This window comes from Fusarium verticillioides, chromosome 5 (genome assembly GCF_000149555.1).
Source record: "Fusarium verticillioides 7600 chromosome 5, whole genome shotgun sequence".
NCBI classification, from domain to species: domain Eukaryota; kingdom Fungi; phylum Ascomycota; class Sordariomycetes; order Hypocreales; family Nectriaceae; genus Fusarium; species Fusarium verticillioides.
Genome location: NC_031679.1, coordinates 3,982,545 through 3,995,569, shown reverse-complemented (window position 1 = coordinate 3,995,569; position 13,025 = coordinate 3,982,545). Strand labels below are relative to the sequence as shown.

At 49.8% G+C, this 13,025-nt stretch overlaps 6 protein-coding genes across 6 annotated transcripts; 3 read left to right on the top strand and 3 right to left on the bottom strand.

Moving 5' to 3' along the window:
* Positions 1 to 464: 464 nt before the first annotated feature.
* Positions 465 to 1,562, bottom strand: FVEG_16566 (hypothetical protein; the record flags this gene model as incomplete). Its single annotated transcript, XM_018905814.1, has 3 exons — positions 465 to 1,074; positions 1,153 to 1,202; positions 1,257 to 1,562. The coding sequence occupies 3 exons, from the start codon at positions 1,560 to 1,562 to the stop codon at positions 465 to 467; spliced, it is 966 nt and encodes a 321-aa protein (XP_018756215.1).
* Positions 1,563 to 2,329: 767 nt separating this feature from the next.
* FVEG_09361 (hypothetical protein) lies at positions 2,330 to 3,327 on the top strand (the record flags this gene model as incomplete). Its single annotated transcript, XM_018898349.1, has 2 exons — positions 2,330 to 2,644; positions 2,704 to 3,327. The coding sequence occupies 2 exons, from the start codon at positions 2,330 to 2,332 to the stop codon at positions 3,325 to 3,327; spliced, it is 939 nt and encodes a 312-aa protein (XP_018756214.1).
* Positions 3,328 to 3,572: 245 nt separating this feature from the next.
* On the bottom strand, positions 3,573 to 5,995 carry FVEG_09360 (hypothetical protein; the record flags this gene model as incomplete). Its single annotated transcript, XM_018898348.1, has 6 exons — positions 3,573 to 4,221; positions 4,284 to 4,466; positions 4,524 to 5,134; positions 5,201 to 5,281; positions 5,337 to 5,656; positions 5,713 to 5,995. The coding sequence occupies 6 exons, from the start codon at positions 5,993 to 5,995 to the stop codon at positions 3,660 to 3,662; spliced, it is 2,040 nt and encodes a 679-aa protein (XP_018756213.1). The 3' UTR covers positions 3,573 to 3,659.
* An 890-nt stretch (positions 5,996 to 6,885) lies between these two features.
* FVEG_09359 (hypothetical protein) lies at positions 6,886 to 8,554 on the top strand (the record flags this gene model as incomplete). The annotated part of the gene is made up of 3 exons (XM_018898347.1): positions 6,886 to 7,034; positions 7,119 to 8,212; positions 8,271 to 8,554. 3 exons carry the CDS (start codon positions 6,886 to 6,888, stop codon positions 8,552 to 8,554), a joined length of 1,527 nt encoding a protein of 508 aa, XP_018756212.1.
* A 387-nt stretch (positions 8,555 to 8,941) lies between these two features.
* On the top strand, positions 8,942 to 10,814 carry FVEG_09358 (hypothetical protein). Its single transcript, XM_018898346.1, has 4 exons — positions 8,942 to 9,116; positions 9,163 to 9,696; positions 9,743 to 9,877; positions 9,943 to 10,814. Exons 1-4 carry the CDS (start codon positions 9,060 to 9,062, stop codon positions 10,696 to 10,698), a joined length of 1,482 nt encoding a protein of 493 aa, XP_018756211.1. The 5' UTR covers positions 8,942 to 9,059; the 3' UTR covers positions 10,699 to 10,814.
* A 1,031-nt stretch (positions 10,815 to 11,845) lies between these two features.
* Positions 11,846 to 12,994, bottom strand: FVEG_09357 (hypothetical protein; the record flags this gene model as incomplete). Its single annotated transcript, XM_018898345.1, has 4 exons — positions 11,846 to 12,355; positions 12,409 to 12,572; positions 12,618 to 12,754; positions 12,804 to 12,994. 4 exons carry the CDS (start codon positions 12,992 to 12,994, stop codon positions 11,846 to 11,848), a joined length of 1,002 nt encoding a protein of 333 aa, XP_018756210.1.
* Positions 12,995 to 13,025: the final 31 nt, after the last annotated feature.

The window sequence follows — 13,025 nt, the reverse complement described above, 5'->3', positions numbered from 1 at the left end:
TGAGTCTTGGAGCAAGTGGAAGTGAAACATCTGAAGATGACTGACGCAAACTCAAGCACATTCCCTATTGTCGAAACGACCCTATCAGCAATACCGTCGATTTCTTCCTCTTGGCGAAATTATGTCCTTTCCCCTTTATTCTGATACCCTTGGTGCGCGGTTGCATTTCACTCTTTCTGTTGCACTCCTTCTGCTTTACTCCTGCGGTTTTGTGGCCTCTGAGATACCTTTTCTTTGTGGTGTTTAAGGAGTACCGTGAGTTCAGGCGCAAAAGGGAAACAAAATATCATCTATTATGGCGCATGAAGATCAGCTAGCTTATTCCGACGCGGAACTAAGACAAATGGCCACGATTCCGCTATCATCACACGTGTTTTGGCAATGCATTTGAATCATTCTAGGTACTAGTTAGTCCGAATTTCGGTCCGAGCCTTTGCAGATCGAGACTTGTAGCTATTCTATATTTACTGCTTATATAAATTTCCGATCCAGTCCGCAATCATTGCCACCATTTCCTTGGTACAGCTATGGCCCGTGTTATCCTGTATAAAAATCCCGGCCTTGCCTTTTACCGCAAACTCCCCGTTCATCGCCATCTCCCTCCTTTTGAGCCACGACTCAGAAAAGCCTGCGGGCACAAGCGCATCATGCTTGCCATTGCACATCAGCAACGGAACCGTCCTGGGAAACTCATCTCTAGCCTTCCTGTCACCTTCTCTCACCAACTCCGCGAGGGCCCTTGGCCATCTTCGCCGCTGCTCCCCACTCATGACTCTCTCTAGCTCATCATACGGGACCTTATCAAGCTCGTCTTGGTCGACCCCAAGAGTGGCTACGTTGAGGCCGAGTCGGGACAGGAGAAGAGAGGTTAGATTGGGGCAGCCGACCACGATTGCAAATGCTTCGAATTGGCCGGGTGCTGCCGAGGCCATGCGCCAGGCTGTATGGCCTCCCAGTGATACACCTAACATGATATTGTGAAAGTTGCGAAATCGAGGCAAGTATGCTGGCAAATAATCCAGGATGAGCTTGAAATCCTGAGCAGAGCCTGATATCATGGACATCAAGTCTATTCTAAGCATAGACTGTTAGACGAATACTTTGACTTGGTGAAAGGATCAATAGACGAATAAACTCGTGCCTTTCACTTACCCATGATTCTCATTACCATCCGACCAAGTTTGATTCGCTCGTTGATCGATCTGAAGTCTGTTTAGCAGATACCCAAAGCAGATCCATACATGACAACTTCGCACCTCTCGATCACCATGATTTCTCATGTTCATTGTCACCGCAATCATTGGCATCCTTTTGCGTCTCCCATCCGATCTGTACATGTGCAAGATCTCATGAGCAATGCCCTCAGTGACGAGGTACGTTCTTGTTCGGTTGTGAGCAAGATACAAGACAGCTATATCATCGCTAGGCAGATCATCCAAATCCTCGAGTCCGTACAGGTAGATCTGAACGCCACCAACTACAAGGGATGATTTGCTGGAGCGCGGAGTGGTAGGTGGTAGTGTAAACCGCGGCTCCAGTGCAGCAGACAATTCTGCAGGCATGTTTGTGCTCTGATCGTAGAATACTTTATTTGACTGGTGACAGGGCAGGGAATGGGTGTGGTTGAATGGCATAGACCAGAGAGAGGAAATATGACATCAAAATGCCCATATGTGATCCTTGAGACTTGTTGTTCAAGCCAAAGGCGGCGGCAGTGATATTGCTTATAGGCGATGAGGCCGAGAAACGGAGAACCGGCACAAAAGGTCATGCTAGGGCCTTTCTTAAAAAAAGAATCTCTACCGGCGTCGGCGTCATTCGGTAAATCGTTTTCGGCTGCTTCTCAGTTCTGTTTAAGCGTTCTCGCATTCCGGTCAGATAATAATTCATAATTTGTGCCGAGAGCATGAATGTCATTCATTGATGCAGAAGTGATTAAAGTCCAACTTATCCCTGCATCTAATAGTTTAGTCAAGAGTTACCGCATGTGTTAAGCCTAGAAAGATGGCGTAACCACGTCGGCAAATTCGGTAAATACGGATGTGTAAGTGGGCTCTTCAACGATCTTCTGACCGCTGGATCCGTTTTGACGGCATTCCAGCCGTCTGGGTTCGTCTATAGAGGTTAGAGAATGAAATAGTTCGAAAGGTGAGCACATGGAGCGAGAACTAATTACGCATGTCAGATTCCTGTATGTTCGATGTAAATATATCTATTATTCTAGCGTTTTTATTTTTGCCAATCTTGTTCTTGAGTTCCAATATCTGTCAAATTAGTTTTCTATACAGTGTCTCTGTCGAAGGGTATCATCCCTAGAATCTCTCAAATAATGAAGCTGTTTAATGGTATTCTTCTCTCAGCATTGTCCGCCTGTATCGAGGCCGGACTGGTTCATGGACGTTGCCGAGGCCTACCCTCAGGCCAATCCCCAGGCCACGTCTCCAATGTCAGCATCACCAGTAGCGGTAAGGAACGCAGTTTTCTCGTTTTCGTTCCACCTGGATACAGTAAAGAGCATCCAACACCTGCCATCCTTTCCTACCATGGGGGCGTTAGGGATGCAGAAGACCAGCTGCACCTCGATCAGCTTACGAGCCCGGACTTCAACCCCGGATCGCTGGTCATCTATCCTCAGGGTATTCAGGTAAGACCCTACCAGAAGGTTACCTAGAGACTACAGGACATATACTAAGTCTCCTGTAGGACAAATGGCAAGGTGTTCCCGGTGTCGAGACAGACGATGTCAAATTCACCGCAGATATCCTAGATTACGTCGAGTCTCATTACACGGTAGACAAAAGTCGCATTTATGCTACAGGAAAGTCTGACGGCGGTGGCTTCACCAACGTCCTAGCCTGTGACGCCGCCATGTCTCTCCGCTTCGCAGCTTTCGCACCCGTATCGGGGGCCTTCTACATCGACACTTCACCATGTAACCCAGATACGGTCTCTGTTCCATGTAATGCACAACGCGATGACATACCCTTCATGGAGTTCCACGGTGGCAACGACACAACCATCCACTATGGCGGAGGAGCGCGGAAGAAGGAGTGTTTACCCAGTATCCCGCATTTTATCCAGCAATGGGCTTTGCGCGACCATCTCGGGAACAGCAGCCAAGAAACCCACATCGCACCCAACACGGTTCGTTACCGTTTTGGCAGCGGCTTGACGGAGGGTTTGGTTGAACACTATTATGAGTCGGATATCGGCCACGATTGGCCAAGCACGGTGCCAAACGACGACAATCAGCGCTCTGGCCACCATGTTGCCAGCTACAACGCTACACCTATCATCATCGATTTCTTCTCACGGCATTCCTTGTGATTGGATCTCGAATTGAGTAGCTTCAAAGTGACTTCATCAGGTTCAGGCCATCTGCACTCATTCATGTATAACCAAGATAATCTCTGGCCCTGAGATTCTCCTAGGTTGTTAAATCATGTTGTAAAGCCTGAGTAAAGTGGCAAGACTCATAGTTGGGTGAAGGGTATGTAACAAATGAACAATATGGTGGGCCAATGGCCAATTATACATACATCCATACGCGTCTCAGTGAACGAAACAACATGGCCAGTAATACACAAGAGCAGCTTGAGCCAGTGTGCGGCATCGCTGGAAGATAGGCGAGACTGCTAATTAGGCTGCGCCGAGTCTAGCTAGAATGGGATGTTGTTGTACAACGTGTCATCTACCGGCTCACTCGCCATTAATGACACGTGTTGGCCGTGTACCCCGGCATCGGAATTAGAGAAGAAATGCTGGAAGACGTCTTCAGATAGTGAAAAGCCGGGGCTCAGGAGCTGGTCCACGTTGCTAAACTGAGGCGAAACCGAGTACCACAGCTGTTCAGTATCTTGGGGCATTGCATTTAAGTCTGTCATTAGGAGGCCGTCTGACTGGCACTGACTGTCCATCAAAGAATTGGCCTGAGGCTCGACTAGACCCGGGTTGGTACTTTGCAGGGCCGAAGCTGCTGAATGTGGCTGGGGATCCGAAAGATCAGATGAGCTCGATTGTGAGGCTCTTGTCTCGTCCAGGATCTTTTGAGCCCGGTCGAATAACTTGTACATTACATCGGCGCTCCAATATGTCACTCTGAGGTGAGATAGTACAAGCATGCATAACTGAATTTTATGGGTCGCAAGATCATGTGTCAGAGCCTTGGTCGACTTGCAGTCCGACAGGTGAATCTGCATGGCGGGGATGATGGCGGTGATTCTGCAGAGCAAGCGAGAGATATGTCAGAGCAGGAGTCAGCGAAGGACTACATGACAACGTACATCATTGGTTTCAAGTACTCTATAGCGTCAAGCTCTATTAGCCTCTGTAACAGGGCATTTGTATTTGCCGCAGCATCGCGAGCACGACGCAAAGCCACTTTGCGCCAGTCTCGAGGCGTCCCCGTAGGCGGAGGTGCGGACTCATTAAGCGCATACGGCCGGTACAGAATTGCAACCGTCGCTCTACTTGATTATTAGCGCTTGGACTAGATAACACCATTTAGGAAGGGAATGACGGACTGATAAAACAGGTCGATCTGGTAGGCGTGGATGCTAAGAGTATCAGACCACTCATCCATGATCCCGGAGTTTGTGGCTGACAATGATTCGATTTGCTGAGCATACTTGTCAATATCATCCACGGTTGGGTCTGGTCCGCTCACGCGGTAATGAAGCCGCAGTATACCACCGAGAACGTCGCTGATACGGACGAGTCGGAGCCAGAGACTCGCCAAGGCCGTAGAGTCAGCCGGAATGAACCGTCTCCTTGCATCATCGGCGACAGAATCCAGTTCCTGGAGGACATCCTGGGAGGTTGGAAATGGAAGGTCGCAGTCCTCACCATGTATTCGCATGGGGCGTCCCTTGGCTAGCGAGACCCAGCGATCTCTGACCACACACGACCACCAGATACGGCGCCTCAATGCTTGCTCCTGGGGATATATCTGTCGGGTGCGACCACTGGATCGAGGGTTCCGGTGGAGGCCGATGCCCTGCGCCAGGGATATGGCGATACCAATCCAGTACCATGCTCCTGTGTGGTCCTGCGGGTCTGTGTACCAGAAGCTTAACAAGATAACTGACTGGATCAGTTTCAGCTTCTCGGTGGCTCGATCGAGGTCATAAAGGCACTGCAGAGACCTCTTGTTAGTGGTTCACGACGTCTCCAATAAGCGAACAAGAACTTTGCCACTGACCTTGGCACGTTCATACATGGCAGTCTTCATAGCTTTCCTGGATGGAAAGTCGGATCGTCTCAGAAGATCGGCATCTGCAAACTACGGCGTAATCCAGCAAGTCAGATCTGAGTTCCATTGAGCATTCGGAACTTACATTCGTTGCTGCCAGCATCATGCTCCAGAACAGAAGATCGTGCTTCTTGTGCGGCCCCTGTTCGTGATAATCATTGAGAAAGCCTTGAGCATCCACTACCGGTAGGAAGAAGTGGACATGCTTGAAGTAGGTCCAGATCATGTCATCGCAGACATCTGCAGGCATTGTGGCCAAGGCTCCTTCTGAGCGCATGTATTCCACTTGATGTGGCTTGTGCATAGCATGGCGGGCGCCTTTCGGCGGCGGGTATGGTACGGAGTCCTGTGGGGAGACTGCATCACAGATATCGTACACGGTACAGCGCGGTCCACGTTTGTCCCCTGAGAGTGATAGGGTGAGCTGATGGGTGTTTTGGCAGTGGTTTGAATGGCCTTACCTAGATACGTATCCGGGCTATCATCAGGCAATTTGGGGTCATCCCCGACCCCCATCTCAGCCAACTGGTCATGATTGTCTTCGCTGGACTCCAGGGCAACGCCCAGCTCCTCAAATGTGGAACGTGTATCATATCCAGCTTCTCGTATCGCAGATCTGGGAGAAACTGCGTCTGTTGACAAGGCTAGTAGACATAAAACCACGGGATCGAGAGGCTGGGTACCCACGTCTGTCTGGAGAAGAGGTCGACTTGTTACGTGGTTGACGAGGTCTAGTATTAGCATCGAGTGCAACGTCAGCCGCATGCATCAGCCAGTAAGCGAGCACGACTCGTTTTTACCGATATTTCTTGCGTGGGAGGACTATGCAGTCTCCGCCGCCGCGCTGGCAGTTGGAACAGGGGCGGCTGGTTTCAGCGACATCGCACTTGACCTTGCGCTTATTGCAGGCCTGACAGGCAATTCGCGAGCGAATTCGCTGTATGCTAGATCGTGCCGAGAGTGGCATACTGCTGTTGTGGTTGCGCGATGTGTCCGCGGCCAGAAATTGTTCGGTCAATGTTCTTCTGTCGGCAGACAGTAGCATCGGCAAAAAAGATTCCCAACAAGGAGAGAATTGCGAGGGCAGCTCATCGCCAAATTGCCGTTCTTTTTGGTTGAAATAATACCAGGCCAAAAGAAGGTAGTCAGCTAACGTTAGTACCAAGTCAGCATAGTCGGTCATTCATCACAGGTCATCACAGTCCCCGCTTACAGAATTCCAGACTAACAGATCCGAGACCCGATAGTTAGGTACGATTATTGACATCATCGGCATGGCTCTCGGTAAATTCGGCAACAATCCCTCGCATTCTGGAGGGCAGCAGAAACCACGTACCTGAGTTAGTTAGGGACCCAGACTAGCAGAAGCGACTCACGCTCGCTTCACATCTGGCATTTCCCCAGAAAACCGAATATTTGGGCTTCCCCGCAAACAGCCAAAGCTTCTCCAGGATAGCGGAGTCAAGGTTCGTATTCTGGTACTATGCACAGCGTTGTAACCGCAAGCTTTGTTACCGAATTGCCGTTTTTTCGAGCGACCTCAAGTGAGCTATAAGAACATCCACATGTGCATCCATTAGCAGGACCATTGTCAACACTCCAAGCCCGAACCAACACTATTACCTTATCGAAAAATGAGTTCAGCCGACATTGCAGTCCAACAATCTAAGGCTAACCTTGCCGGCGATGTTGAAAGGGTTGAAGACATTGATGGCAAGACTGCCACGACGTCTCCCTTTACAGCTGGGGAGGAGAAGAAGTATCTCCGGAAGATCGACCTCTGGTAAGAAAAGAAAGAGCAATCTCTTTTTTGACTCGTGGCTTCTTTTCTGCGGAGCATTCATGGCTGACAGGTTGTTGCACAAAGGATTGTCCCCCTCATGATGATAACCTACACTCTCCAGAGTTATGACAAGGGCGTCATGAGCGCTGCCACGCAATTTGGCTTCAGCAAAGACCTGCAGCTGACGACAATCATTGGCCACGACAAGAACGGCACTCCCATCACCGACAACAAGAAGTACGCCAACGCCTCCATGATGTTCTACATTGGCTACTTGATCGGCACCTACCCAATGATGTACCTGACGCAGCGCTTCTCCATCTCTCGTGTTGTTGCCTCTGCGACCTTGCTGTGGGGAGCTGTGCTCATGTCTACTGCCGCATGCTACAACTACCCGGGCATCATGGTCAACCGCCTATTCCTCGGTATTCTCGAGTCAGCCGTCGCTCCGTCTTTCACCGTGCTGGTCACCTTCTGGTGGACTCGGGAGGAGCAGGCTCTGCGGACATCGCTCTGGTATGCCTGCGTCGGTGTTGCAACCATGGTCTCGCCCCTCATAAACTACGGTCTTGGCCAAACACATGGATCTCTCCCTTCGTGGAAGCCCATGTTTCTCATTCTTGGCGCCGTTACCATCTTGTGGTCCGCTGTTCTATTCCTTTGCCTCCCTGACAACCCGATGACGTCCAAGCGCTTGACCGACGCCGAGAAAGAGATGGCAAAGTACCGCCTCCAGAGAAACAATGCTGGAGCCATCAGCCATGAATTCAACAAGGCTCAGTTCTTGGAGGCCTTTCGTGACTACAAGGTCTATAGCAGCGCTCTCATTGTTATGCTTACTGGTGTGCCATCTGGCGCCCTCGGGACTTTTGGCACCATGGTCATCAATGGCTTTGGTTTCGATCACTTCGATTCTCTGGCTTTGACATGCCCTATTGGTGCCGTCACTGCCCTCACCATTCTCAATGTTGGCACTATCACCCGCAGGTGGCGCAACACCCGATACCTATGCATCGTTGTTTGCGCCTCTATCTCGATCGGCGGAACTCTGATCTGCTGGCTGGGGCCGAGGGATAATAAGGGTCTCTTGTTTGCAGGGATCTTCCTTGTTGCCATTCAAGTCGCTTCCGGTGGTCTGGCCATTGGCCTGTCGGCATCCAACATTTCAGGTCACACCAGTAAATCTCCCCATCTCGTATCATTTAGAGGGACATTTTATTCTAACGCAATCTGCAGAAAAGTCTACTGCCAGTGCCTCGACCTTTGTTGGATACTGTGTTGGAAACGTCATCGGCCCTGTCATCTTTGGCGCATCTCCCGGCCCCAGATACCGTGCAGGGTTTACTGGCGGTTGTATCTGTCTATGTGGCGTGGTTGTCATTGCCACGGCTACATGTTGTTTGTTGCGCAGAGACAACATGAATAGGGACAAGAGAGCCGGCTGTCATTCAGATGTTCTGCATGATGTTGATGAGGATCTCACTGATATGCAGAAGATGGATTTCAGATACGTCCTGTAGTCTCACATCTGTCTATAATTAGGAACTTTCCTGATATATTAAATAAATTAATAGAGAGGCAAAAGATCTTCATTGTAGCTCATCGTACAGGCCGAGTAAGTCTGTTAGATACGCTGATCTCGGGATAATAAAAGCATGTATGCCTTGGATCAACAACCCTCGACAACCTAATTCGTCAAGAGAACAAATAAGCAAACTTAGACTTATTGAAAGTCGGAGAGAACGAGCCAATCATATGCAATCTCAATTGCTTCTTTTCTCCCAACATGCTAATCTCGTGGCTCATCCATGCTTACTATTCCAAATCAGGCAAAATGGCGCGCTCCGTCATCGTTCAAGTGGAGACAAAAACATGTGAGATCCATTTCCAAGGCTGAGACGTAACCAAGCTTACATCTCGACCTCCTCAACGAGCCTTTAACTATCTCGGGTATTCCAGCTCGCCCTTTCTCGGTCCCCATCAATCTTGTCTCTTTCTGGTGAGATACACCGCTCTGACGAAACAATGCCTGGCGTTCCATCTTACAAAGGCTGCGATGCGTGTCGGAAACAGAAGAAAAAGGTACGTTAGTCCAATATTCGAATTGGAGATGTTAATGAGGGGATAGTGTGATAAAGCTCAGCCAAAGTGTGCGAGGTGTGAAAGGCTTGATATTCCGTGTATCAACGTTGGCAAACAGCGGTACAAGTTTAAAGTCCAGACTCTTGAACCGGGAGACAGTATAAGTCTTCAGAGCATCGATACGGAAGATGACACTACGACTTCAAGTTCGCGGTCTTCAAAATCGCCTATTTCTTTTACCCAAGCGCTAGTGAGAGTTCCTTACAATAAAACAACAATGGTCACTCAAACGCTTGTTTCGAGGTTGGAGATTACAGATCTGCGATATGACATCACCTGTTACGGAGACTTTCTTCGACATATTCCTGCGCGGTTGGGGAGGAATGAAGCTCTTGATGCGTCAGCTGATGCGTTGGCTACGACGTTTTCGACATTGCATCGACCGCAGGGGTATCAGACTGTTGATGCGCTCACAAAGTATGTCAAGGCGATAAGTTCGTTGAGATTATGCTTGGAGGATCCTGCCAAGGCGAGAATGCCTGAGACTATGTGTTCGGTGTATCTGATTATGATCTGTCAGGTGAGTGAATTCGAGTGTGTGGGTTGATCAAGACTGACCATTCTAGGGCTGGTTGGGAAGGGATGATGATCCGACTACGAGTCACGGCCAGGGTTTAGCGTATCTTCTCAAAGCAGCGGCGAGAGAGAACTGGAAAGCCGGTTTTGAAACAGACATGCTCTTGACGTTCTGCGTCCCTGTCGTATGTCCCCCACCCTCGCTTCCTTTCCAGAAGGTTCATCAGATCAAGAAAACTGACAATCCCAGATCATAGAAAGCATATCAAACCCCAAGGTCAGGTTAGAAAAGTGGTTCTGGGACATGCTCGACAACTTCAAAAAGAACAACCCCCCCTCAACGCCCGAAAGCGCAAAAGCCCAACAAGACGGCAAAGACGCAGGCGGAATCCCCAGCCTTTCTATCCGAAATTTAGGCCGACTCCCAGACTTCATAAACGACCCTGAACTCCACCGCATGGAAATAACGTGCGCATACCACCGCCTGTGCCGTGACCTCCGCAAACTCTCCGAGATCGTCAAAGCAGTAACGTGGGCGCCCGGCTTCTCCCCAACACCAATGCAACTCCGCCTCTCCCGCTCCTACAACTCAGCCTACTCCGTGCTGCTAACAGTCCTTGTAATAACCAGCCAAATAATGCAAGCCTTTGATCCGTACAACCTCGCTTTAGTGGGCGAAGCAGCACTGTGTTCTTCAGAGGTTGTGTCGCTCGCGCATAGGATAAGTCAGTACAGACCGTTGGGGGCAAGCCATGTTCCGTTGACGCTGGCTATTGCGTGGGCTGCGACGGATGAGCCGGGGATGAAGAGGCAGTTGGAGGAGAAGTTGGAGGAGTATCAGCAGGATTGGACTGTGACGCAGTGGATGAAGGTTGGGTATTGGTGGACAGAGAAGTTTGCGGAGTTGAGGGGGAGGTTGGCGCCGAGGGTTTCGCTGGAGGAGGAGGAGATGTTGGTCAGGAGGGGGGAGGGGAAGCAGTCTGCTGATGAGTGTTGTGTTATGTAGAAGCTAGTATTCTGACCTCACGAATAGCCTATAAGATTAGTTGAGAAGAGAGCAGGTTCTTTCTCCCCCAAGACTACGCGAAACATCTACTCCGCGTTATGATTATGTGTTAGGTCACCCAGCTGGACAAACGATCAAACGAGACCTCGGTCTAGTTGATCTGTCACGAGCCGGATATCAGGGAATGCAAAGTACCCTCTATCTGGCTAGAATGCTCACTCTAGAGCACTCTCAAAGGGCAGCGTTATCTATTGTAATAACCCAGATTGCTCTGCAACAAAAGAAAGAGCCCACGTCGGATATTATCAGCCGGCTTTCACCCGCCCGGCGTGTCAGTCAGGAGAGTGTATCTCTTGCTTTCCATGGTTTACTAATGAATTATTCAGCTCTGGCGAAGAAAGGTAGCCGACAATGCCGGGTAGCACTCTTATCAAGCACCATCACCTGAGAGTGACAGGAGTCATAGCGGCGACCAGATCTAAAACCGATAGCCTATCGCTCGAGTCAGGCAACAAAGCTATCAATCAATAAGCACGTGTTCACGGACGGTTATCTGAACTCCTCCCGGCCCGATAACCTGTCAGTTGGAAATCAGACTGACTCCACCACTTCAAGAACCCCTTTCCATCCGGATCCGCGACAATTCATCCCAATCTCAACTAGCAACCCCACAGATACAGATAGTTCATGGGCAATCCTAGCGGTTGAATTTATCCACCAAGATTACGGCGATCATCGGAATTGTGCCGGGGATTCGAGCATCAAAGCTTACCCGTTTAAGGAGTGCGGAATCAACGCATTGATAATCCCGTTCGAAGCTATTCTTCGTTGGTGTAAGTTAAGTTTGGGGGACCTGACTCGTCTGGCCTTGGCACGTCAAAGATGTCATACGAGGAAAGCGGTAGGCTAAGCCCAAGACAGGCTACTTAGCCTTAGCATGAGAACCCCTCAAACGTGCATGGCTGGAAGAAGAATAGTTTTACTTTGTGACGAAAGCTTGTTGATATCGCTTCTGGTGCTATAGGGCACGATTCTATCTATACGGGTAAATTATACATCGCTGGGTATTCTGATCCAGGCGTCTTTTACCCAAATCATCAAAACATTAGTAAACAAAAAGATGACACAAAATGGTCGCCCATCAAATCTATACTCCGTGATAGACCTTGACAACACCGGCAGCCGATCGTTCAGAGTTAGTCTCTACATCGTCGGTCCGTATGCTATCCTTGCTATGGCTCATCAACTCATCAGGGATGCACCCCACAGGTCCCCTCCTATCCTCGGGACCAGCATCTTCACTCGTGATCTGAATCTCATGCTTAGCGTAGATCTTGAGCGGTAGAGCGTATGTGGCGTTGATCTCTTCCTCGCTGTCGACCTGGTGCAGGTTATGCTCCGCGCGGACCTGGGAGCGCACGACGGAGCGATGGTTGGTAAAGTTTGAGCGGTATGCTTTGGAGGGGTTATTTGTGCTCTTTCCGTACGTCGAGCCGCTGAAGGAGCCGAGCTTGAAGATGCGGCGGAGGAGGGTCCAGATGTAGGGGAGGTTGGCGGTGATAATGGCGGTGGAGGATTCGCGGATGTACCAGAACGTCCAGTTTGAGCCGAAGGGTTCGTTGAAACTGTAGAACTTGTTGAGGATGGCGGAGAGGATCTGTGCGGTGTGAGTTTGGGTTTCAGGTTGGTTGGTGTGAGGTTGGGGCTTACGGTGAAGGAACCCAATGCAAAAACGCCAACGAGGACGGCCTTGCGCTTCAGTGGGAGCTGGGACTTGAGAAAGATTGGCATTGGGATGAGAATGATCATGATATCGGACGTAATGTTGATGACGGCGTTGGTGATGAGATGGTTCGTCGCAGCAGAACATTGCGCTATGACCGTCAGCATGCATTCAATTGAGGGCTGATGTAACATACTGTTCTTTGGTGGGACAGCCCAGTACTGGTTAAACGGGCGACACCAAACACCAAGATACAAGATCTCCATGATGAGGAGACCAGCAGTGACATAGCCAGCGACAAACTTGACAGCCAAGTTCTGACTCAAACTCATTCTGCAATTGTTAGAAACCGTAATTGAGCATCGAGGATGAAGTGACGTACGTGAGGCGGTTGTACATGAGCAACAGGCAGTACTTCATGAGCCAAATGGTGGTAATCTGCATCTGTTCGACGACCAAGACCCATTTCGATCCATACTCTCTCGTTTTAATCTCGTGGGCATCGAGGACGACGTGTTCGCTGGGATCGATGAGGTTACTGCTCGTTTTCGAAATAATCGACATTCCAATCATTAACACGGTATCGGTAAACTGTAGCAAAAGT

Excerpts from the sequence above, each read along its gene's own strand:
- FVEG_09358 (XM_018898346.1), top strand. The coding sequence starts at position 9,060 with ATGCCTGGCGTTCCATCTTACAAAGGCTGCGATGCGTGTCGGAAACAG. Across the intron at positions 9,697-9,742 it reads ATCTGATTATGATCTGTCAG|GGCTGGTTGGGAAGGGATGA; the intron begins GTGAGTGAATTC and ends TGACCATTCTAG. Across the intron at positions 9,878-9,942 it reads TGACGTTCTGCGTCCCTGTC|ATCATAGAAAGCATATCAAA; the intron begins GTATGTCCCCCA and ends TGACAATCCCAG.